General features: G+C 33.0%; 2 protein-coding genes across 2 annotated transcripts; both read right to left on the bottom strand.

Annotated features, from left to right (window-relative positions):
- Positions 1-6,313: 6,313 nt before the first annotated feature.
- On the bottom strand, positions 6,314-10,129 carry LOC133691504 (putative casein kinase II subunit beta-4). Its single transcript, XM_062112039.1, has 5 exons — positions 9,533-10,129; positions 8,253-8,471; positions 7,378-7,487; positions 7,110-7,275; positions 6,314-6,721 (listed from the first exon to the last, which is right to left on the bottom strand). Exons 1-5 carry the CDS (start codon positions 9,810-9,812, stop codon positions 6,591-6,593), a joined length of 906 nt encoding a protein of 301 aa, XP_061968023.1. The 5' UTR covers positions 9,813-10,129; the 3' UTR covers positions 6,314-6,590.
- Positions 10,130-14,133: 4,004 nt separating this feature from the next.
- Positions 14,134-14,723, bottom strand: LOC133690717 (uncharacterized). Its single transcript, XM_062110983.1, has 3 exons — positions 14,720-14,723; positions 14,339-14,415; positions 14,134-14,181 (listed from the first exon to the last, which is right to left on the bottom strand). Exons 1-3 carry the CDS (start codon positions 14,721-14,723, stop codon positions 14,134-14,136), a joined length of 129 nt encoding a protein of 42 aa, XP_061966967.1.
- Positions 14,724-20,041: the final 5,318 nt, after the last annotated feature.

The raw sequence follows: 20,041 nt of genomic DNA, 5'->3' as shown, positions 1-20,041 counted from the left end.
GTGTTTGGATAGCTCAGCACACAAGCAAGCAGTCTAAATGCCACGTGTGCGCTTAGTCTGCACAGCATTCAAGCAGGCAACCCAAGCACCATGTGTCCAACGTAGTAATTTTTAATTTTACCTTTCAATTCAAATCTATGGTTGTTTTTCAATATTAATAATATTTTTTTTCTAATCTAGTAATTATTTTATTAATAATATTAATTATTATAAAAATAATAACATGAAGTTGGCCTCGATCGCGTCTAGGCCCAACCTGGCATTAGACACGGACGCGTCAAGGCCCAACGTGGGTTGGGTGTGGGCACGTCCAGGTCCAACATGGCAATGGACGTGGTCACGTCCAGACTCAATGTGGGGATGGGCGTAGACGCGTCTAGGTCCAACATGATGGTGGACATGGTCGCGTCTAGACCTAACATGGGGTTGGGCGAGGACGTGTCCAGGTCCAACATGGCATTGGACGCGGTCGCGTCCAGACTCAACGTTGTGTTGAGCGCAAATGTGTCCAAGCCCAACCTGGCGTTGGGCGCGGTCGCATCCAGACCCAACATGGAGTTGGTCGTGGTGGTGTCCAGACCCAACATGGGGTTGGGCGTGGACGCGTCCAGCCCAACATAGAGTTGAACGCGGTCGCGTCCAAACCCAATATGGGGTTGGCTGTGAACATGTACAGGTCCAACATGTTATTACCACCAAAGAAAAATCATATAGTTGATTTGAAGGATAAAATTATTATTATTATTATTATTATTATTATTATTATTATTATTTGTACCATAAATATTATCATTTTTATTATAATTGAAGGTATTAATATTAAAAATACTATTATTTGTGTTATAAATTTTACTATTACTATTTCTATTATAGTTCAAAGCATTAATATCAAAAATATTATTATTTGTGGTACAAATATTTTTATTTTTATTATAATTGAAAGTAATAATATTTATTTGTATTGTAGTTCAAAGTATTAATATCAAAAATATTATTATTTGTGGTACAAAGATTATTATTTTTATTACCATTGAAAGCATTAATACTACAAAATATTATTATTTATGGCCCCAGCACCATGTCGAGTCTGACCCCATGCATAGGCAGGTCAGCCCAAGCGCCATGTGTCATCATGTTGGGGCTCGGGCCTAGCTAACACCTAGGGCAGCCCTAACAAAACTTGAAGTGATCATTTTCTATCCAACTATTCATTCAATGACAAATGCATCTTGGTGAAAAGAAAATCTCACCCTTCTCTCGTTGTTCTTACAACTCTTTATAGTAAGGATCTCACCCTTCTCTCGTTGTTCTTACAACTCTTTATAGTAAGGATGAGGTTATCATTATATTGTTTTAATTCATAATATTTTAAATCTGAGTAAACAGGAAGAGGGATGATAAGTATATATTGTATAATGTTACAAGCGACCACCAGTTGAAACCGTCTCAAAATCATTCACAGCCTAATGCCCCAGAGGGCTTGAAGAGAACACGCCAATAATTCGTCCATTGATTTTATTGGAGATTAGCGAGGAAGGATCTTGGAAATACATTGTTAATAAATTAAGGAGTCGAACACTAATATACTGTTAGTAAACATAAACCCCAATGAGATTTTTAGATCTATTCTCTATTTATTTGATTCTAGAACACATTTCTTAAATCATAACAAGAGATATTGATTTAATTGACCAGATTGATTAATGTATTTTAATTGTGTGTTTCGCATCGTAATAATTTTTATAATTATGGTTTAGAAACACTAAATTTAAAAAAATATTTTTAATTATGATTAAGAAATAGATTTAAAAAACATATATATATATATATATATGTTTGATTAAAATTAATGTAATATGAATTTCTTCATGTAAAATAATTGAAAAGAAAGTTTCCATAAATAAAAAATATATTATTTTAATTTTTATAAAATTAAAATTTGAAACTCAGTAAAAAAACAAAAATTACCTGATTAACAAAAAAGCAGAAATTACCCTGAGGTGAAAATTGTTTTCCACAGATGCAATTCAATGGTCAGTTTTCAATTTTATTTATTTTTATTTTGATAAAAATAAAGAACACTGAACAGATTTTACCGTGGCTTTTCTGTATTTTTCATCATGGAAGAGGAAGAATTATCCAACTTATGTCAATATGCACGTAATTCTTTACCACACTATGTAATTCTTGTAGATATTTTTCAAAAATAAATATTTTGAAAAATAACATGAACCCCATTTTAGCTCGTAAACACCATTATCGTTTTTTCTTCAAAGCTGTTGAGTGGTGACAAACACAAAATCTCTCGATCTCTGCAAATTCAACAGAATATTCCCATTAATGCTCCCTTTGAATCCAATCCATTGTCACGATAGATATCACATCACCACTTTTCATGGTTTTGTCGAGTAATTCTACGATAAGATACTTAATTATCAACCATATACTGATATAAAAAAACAAAAGTAGTAGTGGATCTAGCTAGAGAATTCCCACCATCACACATCACATCATCTGATCTTGAAGCCGCAGGAAGAAGGGTGCTTTATGAATTACGAGACTCTACCAGCAGCTCCTCTAAAACTTCATAAATACCTGAAGAGCAACATGAACCCCATCTCCATTTATCCAGCCTTCTATCCTCTCGTTGCGTTACAGTCTTCTTCTATTTATACGTACACGATAAGAATCCATCTCCATTATACCTGATAAGAATCCTACATAATCTACCGATTAATCAAATAAAATGGTGACGTTAAGAATCTGATCGATCCAAAAAGCTACTATCAGATGAAGTATTTATTATGTTTGACAACATATGATGTACGTAGTTGAAGCGTGTCAACTTGGAAAAGCTTTCCTTGCTGCAGCTTCTAAAACCAGAAGAGGTAGCAACACATGGAGCTTACTATTCCATTTGTATTGTATATCAAGAGTGATTGAAACTTGAAATTGTTTTTTAAAATACGTTTAGATTAAAAAAAACACTAAATTGATGTATTTTAAAGGGGGGTTTTTAATGACTTTGATACGCATGAAAATTATGAATAAATTTCCTTAAAAAATATTAATGGGACATATTTTAAAAAAAAAAACACCACAAAAAACAAATAAGAACTACCTATCAAAACACACGCACACTTGCATATATTCCTGTTTACAACTTCTAGCTGGTGATTTTAATGTCCAAGTGGGAATATGGCCACCCCATCCACTACAAACCGACGGTATTTTTTCGTCGACATGAGATTATTATTTTATTGGTGAAAATTTTAACGATTAATTCACCGACAGAATACGTTCATCGAAATAACATTCATCAGTAATTCTATCATCTGTTGACTGTCGTTAATTATATCGGTAAAAAAAATAAAAAACTTATGGTTTTACGTATGGAAAATGCTCGCCAAAAAAAAATTCTGCTTCTTTTCATCGATATTTTCCTTGGAAAAATTGTCATATAACCTAAAAAAATACCATATGCAATTCCGTTAGTGATTATTTAAAAATATTTTTTAAAAAATCTATTTAACAAAACTAGAAAGTAATTAAATTAATATAATTCAACACTCCATAATACTTAGAATTGAGTTGCTTGGAAAAAATAAGAAGAAAAACAACTCAAAAAATTTGCAACAAATAAATTACATAAAAAAATAAAACAACAACAACATTGATCTCATATGAAAAAAAAATCCTACAACAACATTCATACAATTATTAAGAACAAAAAAATTTTAAAAAAAAATAAAATAACAAATATAATGAAAAAAACATAGAAAAGAGAAAAATGAAAAATCTTACCTTAATGTAGTTGCGAGTGAAGCTGAGAAGAGAAAAAAAAACAAATTCATAAAGTATGTTAATTAAACAAAATCTGAAAAGAGAAATAAAAAAAGAGAAGAAGACAAACGAGATAGGAGGAGAAAAGGAGTTGATGAGAGAAGAGAGGAGAAAGAAAGAAGGAAAGGGATGTTGATTTTTTTACTTAAGGGGAAGAAGAAGAAGAAGAAGAAGAAGAAGAAAAGGAAGAAGAAGATCATGCTCATCAATTGTGAAATGAGGGATTCTATTTATTGAGGTATTTTACCGATAGTTTTACCGACAGATAATTAAATATTAATTTTTTTAACTATTTCATCGATGATTCCGTCTGTAATATTTAATTTAAAATTTTAATTTAATCAAAAATTTTCAGAACCCGCCAAATATCACCAACGACCTTTCAATCCGTCGGTGATTTTGTCTGTAATATTTAATTTAAATTTTCAATTTACTCGAAAATTTTCAGAAACCCGTTAAATAACACCGATGACTTTTCAATTCATCGGTAATTTTATCTGTAAAGAACAATAATTAATAATGCAATTGAAAAGTGAATAGTTTCAGTCCTTTCTAGAAAATTCTCTTTATAATTGACACAATGAACAATGTTAGGGAGAAGTGAACACTTTACCAATGATTTTACTGATGGATTTTACCAACATGATTAATTTTGTTGGTATACATAACATGTTATCATATTTTTTTTTGTTTTAATTTTTTTTTTATCATAATTTCCTTAATAGATATTAAAAAAATATTTTAATCGATAAAATTCACTGAAATTTACTAACAGAATTCATCAATATTTCCGTTAACGGATATACCTCTCTGTATGTGGAAGAGGACAAAAAAGAAAAGCACAGGTTCATGTAAGAAATGGTAATAATGCAAACGAAATGATGTCACAAAGTCCATACAGTAAGGAAAGCACTCAACTCATGAAGCCATTATTTCCTTGTCAAAGGGGAGCGGGTGAAGATATATCGTGACGGACGTAGGTATCTTCTACAATTAATATATGATTAAGGGGAGTGGCATTTGCATGCTGGACAAATTATGATATAATTAAGTCTATTCATGAACTGTTTTTGGTATATCATTTTGCTTGAAATTTAAGATTATATACTACCTAAAATGCTGTTTAAATCAACGTGTACACTTTGTATTGTGTGTTGCTTGTATCATTGATGATGATTCCAATTTTCATGGATGGAAAAGGGTGCTGCAAGTAATTCAGGAACAAGAAACTGCAAGCAAGAACCATATTTCTCGATCAAATGTCACGAAAGTCAAACCCCTGCACAGCATCAACCAGCGCTTGTAAATCCATCTCCAACAGCACATGTTTAAGGCCTTCGTTTCTTATTTCATGGCTGAGCAACACCTGCAGGCCTTCGATTACATCTGCATATTGATTAGAATTAACCAGGGCATTTTTTTGCTTTATTACAAAGGATGGTGATGGGTGTCAGGAGAGTTGAAAAGTATGCCGCAAAGAAGGCCTTAAAGGTAGACTTCCACATCCATCTTAAAGTGAATAAAGCTCCACCATCGAATAATTATTACTAGCAGAAACTTTGTCAGAGGTAGGGAAGAGAAAGGGATAGAAAATCCCACATCATCAGAGAAAAGCTTTCACGACAAATTTCTTAGACAAACTACACAGGGGAATGTTTTGATATACTTGTTACTGGGAAACCTCAAAAATGCTCCCCAGCTATATTTGCAATACCAATTTTACCGCCAAACAAACTTTTATATCTATTTTATCCCTTAATTAAGTATTCTTTCCATATTTGATCATAGATTCCATTCAATTTGTGCAATTTGTTTTCGCTCAAAAAATGATGTTTAGCAGGGGACTTAATGAATTTTTGTCAAGAAATTTCAACAAGAAGATGCTTATCGAGAAATCATTTTTAAAAAAAAAAATTAGTATAAAAAATTGACTGAAGGTAAATAGTTACTAATGAATTAGTTAAAAGGCATTTTCGAGATTCTTATTTTTTTGGTTCGGACGACTCAAGTTGCAACTTGCAACCCCAGAAAAAAAACCTAGTGTAAAGTGCAAGCAGGCAGCTTGTGTGTACATAATAGAGAGCGAGAATGGTTTCAGAAACTGGATTTAAATTCCAATGGTAAGTCATTACCATGACAAATTTTCAGAAATGTTGCTTTACATTAAATGCTTCTTGTTAGTAGAAAGGTATGTGGAGTACACAGCGGTAGGAGATTTCATTTTCACCATTACTTCAAGACATGCGAAGCCCCTTCCCTCTTTCTCTTTTAACACGATACAAGCAAATTAGACTAGCAGGACAGTTGCAGGCAAGGGATCAATGTAATGACAAACTATTCACTCTTCCACAGTGAGGTCTGCAGATAGCAATCAGGATTAAATATCTGGAAGAGCTATCATCAGGAGCTGTAAAGCAAGGCACGAATGATCATAAAAAAGGAGAAAGATGATAGGGGAACTACAGCAAAAAATAAAAAACTTAATTCTCAAGTCCATAAAAAAAAAAAAAGATCTTACAAACGCTCTGTTAATTTCACAGATAAAATTTTAGGCAGGTCAACTAATTGCCCGTAGCGCAATTTAAACACTTCCATTTGAAATTAATTGAGACCATTATGGAACTGCTGCACCTTCACCTTGATTGTTAAGAGTCGGTCTTACTTCCAGCGAACACACAAGGCAAAAGAACGAGCTTTCATTGAAGGGAGAGACCTCAAACAGATCGCATGCTGCTTGCAACTCAGTGTCAAGGTTTGTGGAGTTTGAAGCCAAAAACTCTTGGGACGTAACTCTGTGTTGCCTTCTGTGGCTTTAGGTGACCATATGTCATCAAAAATAGGTGAGGAAATGTTGTTCCAAAATAAGCTCCATCAATGTCTAGGCAATGTCAAAGAAATGTTTGTATAGAAACAAGGCAGAGTGTAACTTTAAACATGTAGATACTGACATAAAGCCATAAAAACTATGCAATGCAAAATTAAGCTCATAGTTGAACCTAACGGGCCAGGTATCTAATATCACAAGCATAACATAGTCCGGCACACAGCCTGCATGTTTAGTCCAAAAGTTAAAGTTATGCAGAATCATAAGAATGATGCTCTGATGTCAAACTTTAATTTGGTCTAAAGAAATGGGAACTTTCATGTCAGTATAAAAATATGACCAGATGAAGTAAAATCTTTAAAGATATAGCAAAAGGTATCAGCAGATTCCAATTATATGCAATGATATCAAGTAGCCAATGATTCATGTCATAGAAGGATACTGCCTTGATACTTGGATCGAGGGTAATAGATGTCTTCACATTTTGGACAATAGATTTTGACAGTACTTGAACGAGGAATGTCTGATTGACCAACTGGGAAGCAGGGCTGTCCACAGCAATAAACTCGTGGGCATCTCCCAAAGTCATAGTTTTTGTACTTCTCCAACTGTAGAAGTTTCCGAAACAACATTTAATAACCAATTAAATAAGACAAGATGACAAACAGATAAAGGAAGGAAACAACAGAAGCAGCAGTAAATAATATTACCATGGCAGACATCCCCTTGCTAGTAAGTATGTAACGCACATGAATAAGACCGTAAAGCATCTCTGCTGCAGATTCCACCAACTCATTCTGTTCTTCAGTGAACATATCACCTGAGAATGTGCAAATGCAAAGAAAATTAACATCAGCATACAATACACAATAAGATGCAAAGGGTCCACACTGAAATAATGGATTTGTTAATGTTAGAAAACTTAACCAAGCTAAGAACCCTACTTCTTTTCTATTTCTTGGATATCAGAAAATATGACCACCTAAAGAGTACTTCTCAGGCTAGGACTCCTTAAATTATTCAATCATTTGTTTGAACACCAGGCACGCACAATCCAAGGACAAAGAACAGTCCGATATAAATTAAACATTAATCAGATATAAATAGTATATGTTAAGAGAACTACCCAGATGATGAAGAATCATTCATATGGGAAAAGTTAAGCATACACAAGAAGAAAATCTTTCTTTGCAAGAAAAATTCACTCTTTTAAGTTTTCATTCCTTCATCTGGAGTCTTAATAAAACATATTTTCAAACTCAGCGTCATAATGTGCAGAAAAAAGACATGTCCGATATAAATTAAACATTAATCAGACATTGGTTTCAACAGAATACAAAAGGCAGCTGCCCCTGCTTAGATTCTGCATTTGTATCTCATGCTCGTAGATTATGGATGCAGGCCATGTAAAAGTTCAACTTAAAAGATTACCAAGCAACAGAGAGCACATAGCAAATGAATTGGATTCTAAGTAGAAAGGTTGAAGGGAAAAACCAAACTTTCCAAAAGTCCAGTTTGAATTTTCAACAAATAAACATAAATCACATACAAGTCGGAGTCCTATTTACAACAGGGAATTGCTTACCATGAGAAGATTCGACATCCAATATAAGATCAAGTGCATAATCATAGTATGGAACTTGACTGCTCAGTCCACAAAGATTAAAATCATCCTGAATGTACTCATCATCAACTTCACAGAAAAATTCATTTCCTCGCAAATTGCAAAACCACGAGATCCAAGATGTGTCATCTCCATCAGAACCACTAACATCCGACTCCTCACTGTCTGTCTCAGATTCCTCTGCAGTTCATCAAAATAAGGGCCTCATAGCAGATGATTGTTAATACCTTACATAAATAATTAAGTGCATAGAGGGAAGAGAGAATAAAGCAAGTCCAAGGGCCTCAATTAAAAACAACAAATAAGATCAGCCAAATTAACATAGAATCCAAGTAGCCAAACCATCTTAAGGAATCCAAATGCAATAGATTTAAACATCATTTTCTCCTACCACTGCAATTCCACACATGAAGAGTGTAGAAAAAAGAAGAGCACTTAAATGGTTACCCATTATTCTTAGTTGTAAAGGACTCTCTATATACCATCCCATGCAACACTTAAATAATACATTAGTAGTAAAAGAATAAATACCAAACCCAGATCCATTTGCCACTAAAATGTAACTTATACGGTATAAATACAACGAGCAAGAAAATGCCAAAGTTAATGTATTGATTAGATTGAATAATGCTCGTAGCCAGTTGCTTTCACCGAGGCATAAGTCAAAATGTAGTTAAACTCCTCACGCTCAGACAACAATATTCACATTAGATGAATGCAAGCACAGCGGAGAGCGAAAATAAAAAACGTAAGTAGTATATACCCCCTTAACCATAACCATACCTTATCCACTTAAAAACACACATACAACAGCTCAACTTACTAAATCAAACAAAATCATCACCGTTGCTCCACAAAACAAGATCCCATGCACCACATAAGCTCAAAAACAAATCAACATAAAACATAAACCCCAAAAATTAAAAGAAAAAAAAATCAATCTAAAGGACCAGCATACACACGAGCCACATTGCTCCAAAGAGAACAGCTAAAAACCAAACTTCAAAAAAAAATTAACTGTCCAGAGAATCCCAGATGCCATAACACATATTCACCTCCAAATAATTGTCCACAGCTCCCACAGAACACAAAATCCCTAAAAATAGGGACAGTTAATCAATCCCAGAAAACACAGAAAAAAAAAAGATAAACAAAAGCAGCAAAAACCCAGATCCCAGACGCACAAAAACAATTAAAAATAATCAAGTTGAGCATAAAGAACCAAGAGAAAGCACTAGTACCATCGGAGCATTTGTTTTTGGAAAGCGAAGCGGAGCGAGAATCAGCACGATGATGATCAAGCTGCTGCTGATGGTGCTGTAATGATTTACCGGTAGAAGTAGAAGGAACAGATAATCTCTCCTTATCCTTACTACTATTATTCAATCCTCTCGAAGTTGAAGGAGAAGACTTCTCTAGATGCTTGTCTAGCGCATCATTTATACGCTTTCGATCAAGCGGCCCTCCTACAATATCCGATCTTGATGACCCGCCACCAAACCCGCCTCGATCTTTGTACATGATTCTTCGCTCTATCAGTTTCAAAACCCCAAAGTTTCGATCTTTTTTGGCAAAGTTTCAAGCTTTGAGGGATAACATGGTGGAAAAAAACCCTAGATTAATGGAGAATTATGGGTTCGGAAGGATTTGACAATTTAAAGATGAATTTGAGAAATTAGGGTTGGATTGAGGAGAAGGGTGTGGACGGAGAGAGCTAGGGTTATTTTTTTGGTGGGGAGAAAGGAAGGAGATTTACGCGAGAGCGCTCTCTCTATGGGCTCTCTTTCTCTCTTCGTTTTTTCTCGTCATTCCATTCTTTTTGAAGATTTGTTTTTTTCTTTGAGATTTTTTTATCCTATTCTTATTGTTCTTTCTTTTGTTGGGCTTAAAGGATACAAAGGGAAGAACACTAGATCTAGCCCATCATTTTGAGATATAGTTTCTGCAATGAGAAAATCGAGCCCAGTGTAGGAATTTGAGGTGCTTGCTCAGGTGTTAGGTTGCATGTTTTGGTTTTGGGTTAGAATCTAGAAAGAGATTGAGATGCTGGTATAAACTAAGTGTTCGAAATTAAATTGAGAGAGGTTTGTTTTCATGTACGAAAAAATAGTGCAAAGATGAATTAATAATATTCAATTCAATGCTTGTTATGAAAGAAATTTAAAGGAGTTGATTATACAATGCAGTAAGTCTACAAATCTCATGAATATAATCAATGTTATAAAAAGTGGTTTAGTTTTAATTCTTAATAAAAAAAAAATTTTAATGCAACAACAAAAAAATATCAAGGTTATAAAGAACTATTACACATTGTTATTGCATCTTACTTGGTAGGTCAACCTTAAAACTATTCGTTCCGACTCTTTATTTAATATAATTTTAAAATTAAATTGTGTGAAAATTATTCTGACGTAACTCAATCAACTTTGTTAATTCAAAGATAACCAAGCTAACTTGTAAAAATATATAAGAATGAAATTGACATAAAAAAAATTTAAACATGACTCTTTATCTAATCTTGGTTTAAAAATAAATCACGCGAGAGTTACTCTGACGTAATCTAATTAACATGGTCAATCCAAAGATAACCCGAATAATTATTAAAAAAAATTAAGAATGAAATTAGAGAAAAAAGAATGAAATTGAATGAAAATAAGGCGGGAATTGGAAAAAAAAAGTAAAAGGGTTGAATTGATAAAAAAAAATCTCTATAAAATCTCGGTTTATTTAAGAAAAAAAAAGGATCTGAGGGTAATGTTCTTTTCCGATAAGAAACAATCAAAGAAATGCATATTGATTTTAGGACATGTTCTGGACAGGTTCATAATGGATAAGTGCAAGGCTATATACTTTGCTGGACACGAAGCCACTACTATCACAGCTTCTTGTTGCCTAGTGTTATTAGCTACTCACCAAGAATGACAAGCTCGTGCTCTTACAGAGGTGATTCAAATCACCTTCCAGATGCTGACAGGCTTCGAAACATCAAAACTGTAAGTGTTGCTACCTGCATGCAGGGAAATTCAACCAAGTCTTTGTCTAAATTTCTAATCTTGACTTTCAACAATTTACAAGTAGCTTATAATGGCAATCCAAGAGACAATGCGCCAATACCCGCCTGTGGTGTTTGTGATCAGATATGCATTCTATTACACTTGGATATCGTAGCAATCGATTAAAAATTCATCTTGATATGGAAAAAAAAACAGATATTTGACATCCTGTTTTTTTGATAAAAAAAGTCTTGTTTAAGGAGTCGTCATCTAGTATTATGGTTACTAGAAACCCTAACTGGTCAATAGAGATTCTATGGTACGAGACAGGTTATGTAAAGAGAAGATGTCATCACCCTTTAAACGTCCTGCCTAGAGCAAGCTGCATTGCTGGTTTTCTCTAAAATTGCTAAGAAATTTGTTCTCTTTTTCCTTTTTTATTCTTCATTTCATGTTCCTAACTCTGACGTCAGTGAACAATTCCTACGAATATTTCCAACTCTAGCATTCGTCAATATCGCACAAATCCAAAAAAAATATGATACTCCTGATTCTGGCATCAGTGAATATTTTCACAAAATATGAATTTGACGAAGAAATTTTCTATGCTATTTTTTCTTATTTATCTTTTATTATTATTTGTCCTTTTTAGATGGAAATAAAAAATCAACTAATGCATAAAAGTTAGTTGGAAGAGGCTCACAAATAAATCAACAAAATCTTCAAATATTTTTAGATTTTTCTGATTTAAAAAGAGGCTTGTTTGACTAAATATCAAACTAAAATGAGCATAAAAGTTATAACTAATGCATAAGGGTGTGTTTTACCAAACATACTATTAATAAACATAATTTGGGTTGGCTGGGCTTATAGCCCAGATCCGGCCAATTCTGTTTTTTATTTTTTATTTTGGGGTGGGGTCTAGCACATGGGCTGAGCGGGATGCAGCTGGCCTGGTCCGGTTACTGGTTCAAACCAGTAACCGGCCCAGGAAGCAGGCACGCGTGAATCAACTCACGCGTGCACTGTACAGTGCAAAGGTTAATTACCTTCGCACTGTTCTGAAGAGCTCAAATTTAAAACAGAGTAAGAGAAGAAAGCATTACCTGGCGAAGGCGAAGACGAAGGTAATGGTCCTAGCACCAGCCGGAGAATGTTCTCCTCTTCCTCCTCCTTTCAGTCCCTCCTCCCTCTGCTCTAGTGTGTTTCGTTTGTGTTATGGGTTCTCTCCACCGTTTTTGGGTTTTTTCTTTTTCTCGATTTTTTTCTCTGTTTTTCTCTCCTTGATTTCTCGCCTCTGTTCGTTTTCTCTCTTCTTTTTCTGCTGCTTTTCCTCTCCGTTCCCCTCCCCTCTTCTGGCTTCTTCTCTCCCCTTTTTATAGAGCCAGACCTTGAGAGGGATTCTTATCCTTATCTTCCCTGGGATCGTCATCCTGTGTAGAGTGAATCGGCTCGGTGTTTGGATGGAACGGAAACACCAACAGTCCTGCCACTGTTGGACTGTTTGTGGTGCTTATCCTTGCGTCAGGGGAGAATTATGAGGGTGAGGGGGACCAAAACAAACCCTACGGATTCCGTGGGTAGCTAATGCAACCTTGAATTTAGCTTGTGTGCGGCGATTTTTTTCTTTGCAGGGGGTGTTCTCTGTTCCCAAAGGAAGAAGACGGTTAACAGCAATGACGAACGGCGTCGTTTTGAACTGGAAATGGCCATTTCTCAATTTGGTCCTCCCAGTTTCAACATTTTTTAAACGGGCCCCCGTACAGAATTTCGGGGCCTTTTACAAAAAGGTCCCTGGACCTTAATCACTTGTAATTTTATCCTTAATTAACTCAGAAATTTAATATTTATTTAATTATGACTCTTATTTCATTAATTAAACCAATTCTAAGTTTAATTAAGTCTTCAAACTTATCTATTCTTTAATCAAACTCCCGATATCATTAATTAAACCTAATCAAAGTTTAATTGAAAGCTAGCTAATTCTTTCAATTTCTTTAAAAATTAACTTTCAAAATCATAAATAAATATGATTAAACCCATCAAAGATTTTTATTTGTGTTGTCTTGATCGAAACTTTAATTTTTTATTTATTTTCTTTTTTAAAATCTTATGTTGTTGAAAATTAGATTATGAGACATCCCAAGATATAAAGTTCAAAGACATGACAATCCCGAAAGAAATGAACATTCAAATTTCAATCTCAATAGTGCAACTGAATCCTGACTTATGGGAGCCTGATGCTCACCAGTTCAATCCCAAAAGATTTGCCAAGGGAATTCTATGGGGTAGCACAAATCCCCAGGCATATATATCGTTTGGGGTGGTGCGTGCATCTGTGCAGGTCAACACTTTGCAAGGCAGAAATGAAGGTTATTTTATTACTCATCCTATCAAAGTTCAGCTTCTCATCTCACCAGCATACCATCATTCCCCACAGTTCAGGCTGGTTGTGCATCCTTGGGACGGTGTTATCCTCCATATTAGAAGAGTACCTTGACATTCAAGCTTTGAGCAACTTCTGTGAGGAAATTAAGACAATTCTTACATTGTTTTGCCAAATAAATTGCATTCGGACATGCATAATGCAAGCATTCTTTGAATCCAATGCTTGGTCGTTTATCTCTGTTATTGTTCAATGAGATTATCAATTCATAGCCTCATGCAGCACATGTTGCAATTATACAAATACACAAGCACATTATTTGAGCTTCTCTGTATTCCCTGACACAGTTTGATAATTATAGTTGGAATCCAACAGCTTACAAGGCTAGCTCTATAAACAAAATGGGGTCAGCACAGGCATGATTTCCCATATAAGATAATCCGTATGATCACCACAGCAGATTTCATGAAAAGAAGGAGCGGCTTTTATTGCGTTCCAACCGAGCTTCTCTCTATTAAGACAAAAATATAGAATAACATAATGTATATATTAAGAAAGTTTGATATACAGAAGAAAATACAACCCTCCCATCATTTCATGTATTTATTTGCTGAACCTGTTTCTTAATAAGAGTATAAAGCTTTAAACAGTAGGAAAAAAAACGATACCTCCTTTTTCTTGCATTCCTTGTAGACATCAAAATGCTCTTGACATTTGCTTTTGTCCGAGCCAAACTCTTCCAAGCCTGAATTGAGAATTCTGCCTGTAAGTTAAGACTATAGAATTTTGGCTGAATGCGTTTTACAAATAATGAAGAAATTCTTGGAAATGTATACAGAGCAATAATCTAATTTGAATCAAGAAAGCTCCAAGATGCCTCCACCAAGCAAATAAACCACAACTAACAGTTATACAGCGTTTTCCTTTTGTTTATCATCTAACTTTATGAAAGCTCATTACAAATTAACCAAGCAATCCCTCCAATTTAACCATAATCGGAACTTCTAGTGAGCTCATACACAACACGACCATTTAGATGTTACAGTTACCCATTGCTCAGTACACACTAAAATTGACAACTAAATCACGAGTGTCCAACTCCATCTACTAGAAGGAATAATAAGGTACACATAATAAAGGATTTGCAGTACTAACTTGCACATGCTGCACAATTCTACAACAAAGGAAAGCTCAACCACAGCTGGGACACAACATACACTTTCAGATCAATATACGGCGTCCCAGCAGGTAGATGCTGCAAATTAAAAGTAATATAATTTGAACTTCGCTTTTTTAATCCCTTCAACTCAAAATTGTAAAAAAATATATTTATTTTATTTTATTTATTAAAAGGAGAATAGTATTTTTAACTTAACCTATATATAAGCTCTTTATATTTGGGTTAAAGGAATAACTTTAATATAAAATAAACTAAAGAGAATTCTAACCTCCTTCTCTTTCATGTTCGCATTTATATTTTGTGTGAATTGAATTGTTTTAACATTGTATCAGAGCTGGTTTTATGGAACGAGGCTTAATCCCAAACATAACTTTCGCAGATCCAACTCTGCGGTGAGTTGGTTAGGGGTTTGCAGGGGGCAGCGTGCCCCTGCTGGGGTTCGGGGCGGAGCTTGGAAATTTTTATTATTATTTAATGAAACAACGTTCTGAATTCTATGAGATATATGCAGCTTTTAAAGCTCTTGTGAAAACTCAATATTCTGTTGTAATCAAATGTTTAAAGTGTGATTTGGGTGGGGAATATACTTCTAATAAATTTTGTCAACTATTTGGCTTAGATGGAACCATTCACCAAACTTCATGTATGGATACTCCTGAGCAAAATGATGTTGCTGAAAGAAAACATAGGCACATTGTTGAAACTGTTCGTTCTCTCTTGTTGTCTGCTTCTGTTCCTAGTGAATTTTGGGGAGAAGTTGTCTTTATTACTGTAAGTTTGATTAATACAATTTCATCTTCTCATAGTTCAAGTTTGTCTCCTTTTGAAAAGTTATATGGGAATGTCCTTCATTATTCCTCCTTTAAAGTTTTTTGTTGTACTTGTTTTGTTCTTCGTCCTCATACAGAACGTAGTAGGTTGTCCTCTCGTTCTGTTATTTGTGTCTTTCTGGGTTATGGTGAAGGTAAAAAGGGTTATTGTTGTTTTGACCCAATAACTCATAAACTTCATGTGTCTCGCATGTTGACTTTCTTTAGCATATACCTTTCTTTTCTATTCCATCCACTACTCATAACTTGACTAGACTTAATATTATTCATAGACCCTTTTTTTAAGGATTCTGATAATATATCATTACAGGTTCCTAGTACTTCAGATACCTTTTCCCATATTCAACCAATTTGTACTCATCATCCTGCAACTACTGACACTTTACTCTCTGACACACCTGAAGCTTCATTCTCATCTACAGCCCCCCAAGCTTCGTTTGAGATTGTGGATCCACATCTACGTCAATCCATACGCATTCGTAAGTACACAAAATTACCAGATTTTGCTTATTCTTATTATTCTTCATCATTTACTTTCTTTTTAGCTTCTATTAATTGTCTCTCTAAGCCTTCTTCCTATAAAGAGACTATTCTTGATCCTCTTGGCAGCAAGCTATGAATGAGAAACTTTCTGCTTTGCATAAGACAGATACTTGGGACTTGGTTCCTCTACCTCCTGATAAGAGTGTTATTGGTTGTCGTTGGGTATATAAGATCAAGACTAACTCTAATGGGTTTACTAAGCGATACAAATCTAGGTTAGTTGTAAAAAGATACTCTCAACAGTATGATATGGATTATGAGGAGATATTTGCCCCTGTTGCAAAAATGACTACTATCCGTACTCTTATTGATGTAGCTTTGGTTCATCAATAGCATATCTCACAACTTGATGTTAAAAATGCCTTCTTGAATGGAGATCTTCAAGAAAAAGTTTATACGACGCCTCCTCTTGGTGTTTCACATGACTCTGGGTATGTTTGTAAGCTCAAGAAAGCGTTATATGATCTCAAACAAGCACCTCGTGCTTGGTTTGAGAAATTTTCTGTTGTGATCTCATCTCTTTGATTTGTTTTTAATAGTCATGATTCTGCTCTTTTTATTAAGAGCACTGATATAAGTCTTATCATCTTATCCTTATATGTTGATGACATGATTATTACTGGTGATGACATTGATGGTATCTTAGTTTTGAAGACAGAGCTGGCTAGACAGTTTGAAATGAAGGATTTCGGTTCTCTTTGATATTTTCTGGGTATTGAGGTAGCTTACTCACCTAGAGGTTACCTTCTTTTTCAAACGAAATATGTTGCAGATATTTTTGAGCGGACTAGACTTACTGATAACAAGATTGCAGACACTCTCATTAAAGTAACACAATGTATTCTTCTTTTGATGGTTTGCCTTTAACAGATCCTACTTTATAGTATACTATTGTTGGGAGTTTGATATATCTCATCATTACTCGTCCAAATATTGCATATGTTGTTAATGTTGTTAGTTCGTTTGTTGCTTCTCCTATTAATGTCCACTGGGCAGCTATTCTTCGTACTTTACGATATCTTCGGGGCATAATTTTTCAGAGCCTCTTACTTTCATCCACCTTTTTTTTGGAGCTGCGTGCATACTCTGATGTTGATTATAGCAGTGATCCTATTAAGGATGTATTTATCATTATTGTTTAAAGTATTTTTTATTTTAAAATAATTGTTTTATATTTTTTTGACATCAACAATTAAAATAATTAAAAATTATTAAAAATAAATAAATTTAATGATTTTTTTAAAAATAAATTAATTTTTAAATATTATTAAAAACAAAATACCAAATAAACACCAAGTCCCTTGGTACTAGACGATCTCGTATCATTTTAGTCGAACATAATCCCTTTCTCGGAATTTTATTTTATACTTAGAGGGGTCAATTTGGTAGAGACATGAAAAATCTCTCTGTCTACAGCCTTTAATTATAAAGTTAAACCACTTCTGTCGCGTGGACCCGCCACTTCAACCCGGTAATCATGCACAAATGATTTGACTTTTAAGCTTTCTTCTATCATCGATCTTCTATATAAGTATATATAGTTGTTTTGCATAAAATAAAGGAGAAACATTGCTTTATGCAAATGAGTAGCGATTAGGGTGTAAATATTATCAAATTTATTCTAAACCATATATTTTTATCATATAAATATATATAGAATATTTATATTTTTAATTCAAATTAATATATACACATATCAATACTGATATAATACACACAAATATATATATATATATATATATATATATATATAATTTTACTATTTAATATATATGTACATGCTTCAAATATATATTACTATTTTAATTTTTTATTAAATAATATATAATAGTAGTAAAATGGATAGTATATATATACAATATAAATATTTAATTTTTTTACTTTGAATAATAGATAGATGAAAAATTTGTTTAGGATTGTGATAGCGGTTGCGGTTCAAAGTACTTTTCGTTTAGAAATACATTAAAATAATATTTTATTTATTTTTAAAAAATTATTTTTTATATCAACACATAAAAATAATCTAAAAATATAAAAAAATTATTTTTAATAAAAAAATTAAAATTTTTGAAAGGGCTGTTCTTGAACAAGCACTAAGTGCGAATATAAAAAACCTTGGCCTGTAGAAATTCATTTTCATCCCTGCATAAAACTCCCCTAGTTCAATGCTCTGCATAGTGACCGAGGGAAGTGGGGTACGAAATGATCCCAGGACCTCGTCTTTAACAAGAGCCACGCTAGACTTTCCGGACCACTTGTTGTAAAAGGACTTTACATTAAGGTTGTCGGCTTTGTTCTGTCATATTTTAGAATGGCAAGTGTATTTTATTTTAGTTTAAAAAACAGATTAAACTAATAAATTTTATTTTTTTTTAGAATCTTGGCTTGTTTTGTAAATTCTGTCTAAATTCTAGTTGGAATGTTTTAGTTACGTCTGAGTCAATTATTGTTTCTTTTTTGCTTTATTTTTTTTAAAATATTGTATAGTTTTTATGATATCAATCTTATCTTTTAATCTGATAATTGGATTAATATCTATAATTTTTTTTTATTTTTTTTTGTAGATTGAATATTTTATAATTCTATAATGCAACAATAAATCATAATTGAATTTCATGATTTGTTTTGATTTATTTTTTTAGGTTATTATGGTCTCATAATCTAGTTACGGATTTGAAAGGTTAATGCATGTCGATCAAATATATTGTCACCTTGAACTTGTTCAAGTCAAACTAGATTTTTATTAGTTGTTTAGGTTTTTTTGACTCATTAAATTGATCGAGTCATATTGGTTCAATTCCTATTTTTATACGTGTGTAAAATTTAAATTGAATAAATTTAAATAAAAATTATATTTATTATATATATATATATATATATATATATATATATATTACAAAAATGGCACGCTAAACCCTTGAAATCCAAAATATATTTTTCCAATTAAAAAAGCAGAACGCCAATAGCTTGCTTTACATGTTTATTGACTTTAATATATAGTTTATTATTGTTTAGTTGCCAGGCTCTATCAAATAAATATTTACATGTAAGACAAAAACAAACACCGTAAAGTGGTTATAAAATCTTCATTAAACTTATTTTTTTTCTCACAGAAAAAAAATAATGATTTCTTAAGAAATAAACAATTGCCGGTGGGTCCCTGAACTCAATTATAACGAACGAGGAACCAAAGCCAATATAAAAAACTCATCTACGCAACTTCAAGTTTGTAGCGAGTAATTAAGACTTAAGAGACAGCCTAGCTAGCCACCACAGAAGGTCTGTGATGATATTTTAAATAGACGTAACCAAATCCTTTGCAGGGACGCATCAGCTTATTTTAACTTAAAATTTTAAATTATTATATTAAATTTTAAAATATAATTTATATTATTTTTTAATTTTTTAATAAAAGTTTTTTAAGCTTCAAATTTATAAAAACACACTTTACTTTATACTTAATTTTTATTAAATAAATAAAAATAGTAAGATTCGAACTCGTAACCATTTAAACATCAAAACTCTATTATCATATCAAAAAATTATCAATCTAAAATTTTAAATTATTAAATAAAATTTTAAAATATATTTATTTTGTAGAACCTTTTATGCAGAAACAGACGGTGGAAACCTTTACTTAGGCTTCAATCATGCCTGATACCTTTACTTAGGCTTCAATCACACTTGATATATATATTTTATTCTAATATTTTTGAAAGTCCAAATGAATACACTTGAACTTATAATCCAATGGATCCAATCAACTCTTAATAATTAATGTCTTTCATTCATATTAAATATGAGAATTTAATTTGCAA

Source organism: Populus nigra, chromosome 4, assembly GCF_951802175.1.
Source record: "Populus nigra chromosome 4, ddPopNigr1.1, whole genome shotgun sequence".
Lineage (NCBI taxonomy): Eukaryota > Viridiplantae > Streptophyta > Magnoliopsida > Malpighiales > Salicaceae > Populus > Populus nigra.
This window is presented reverse-complemented; position numbering and strand designations above follow the sequence as displayed.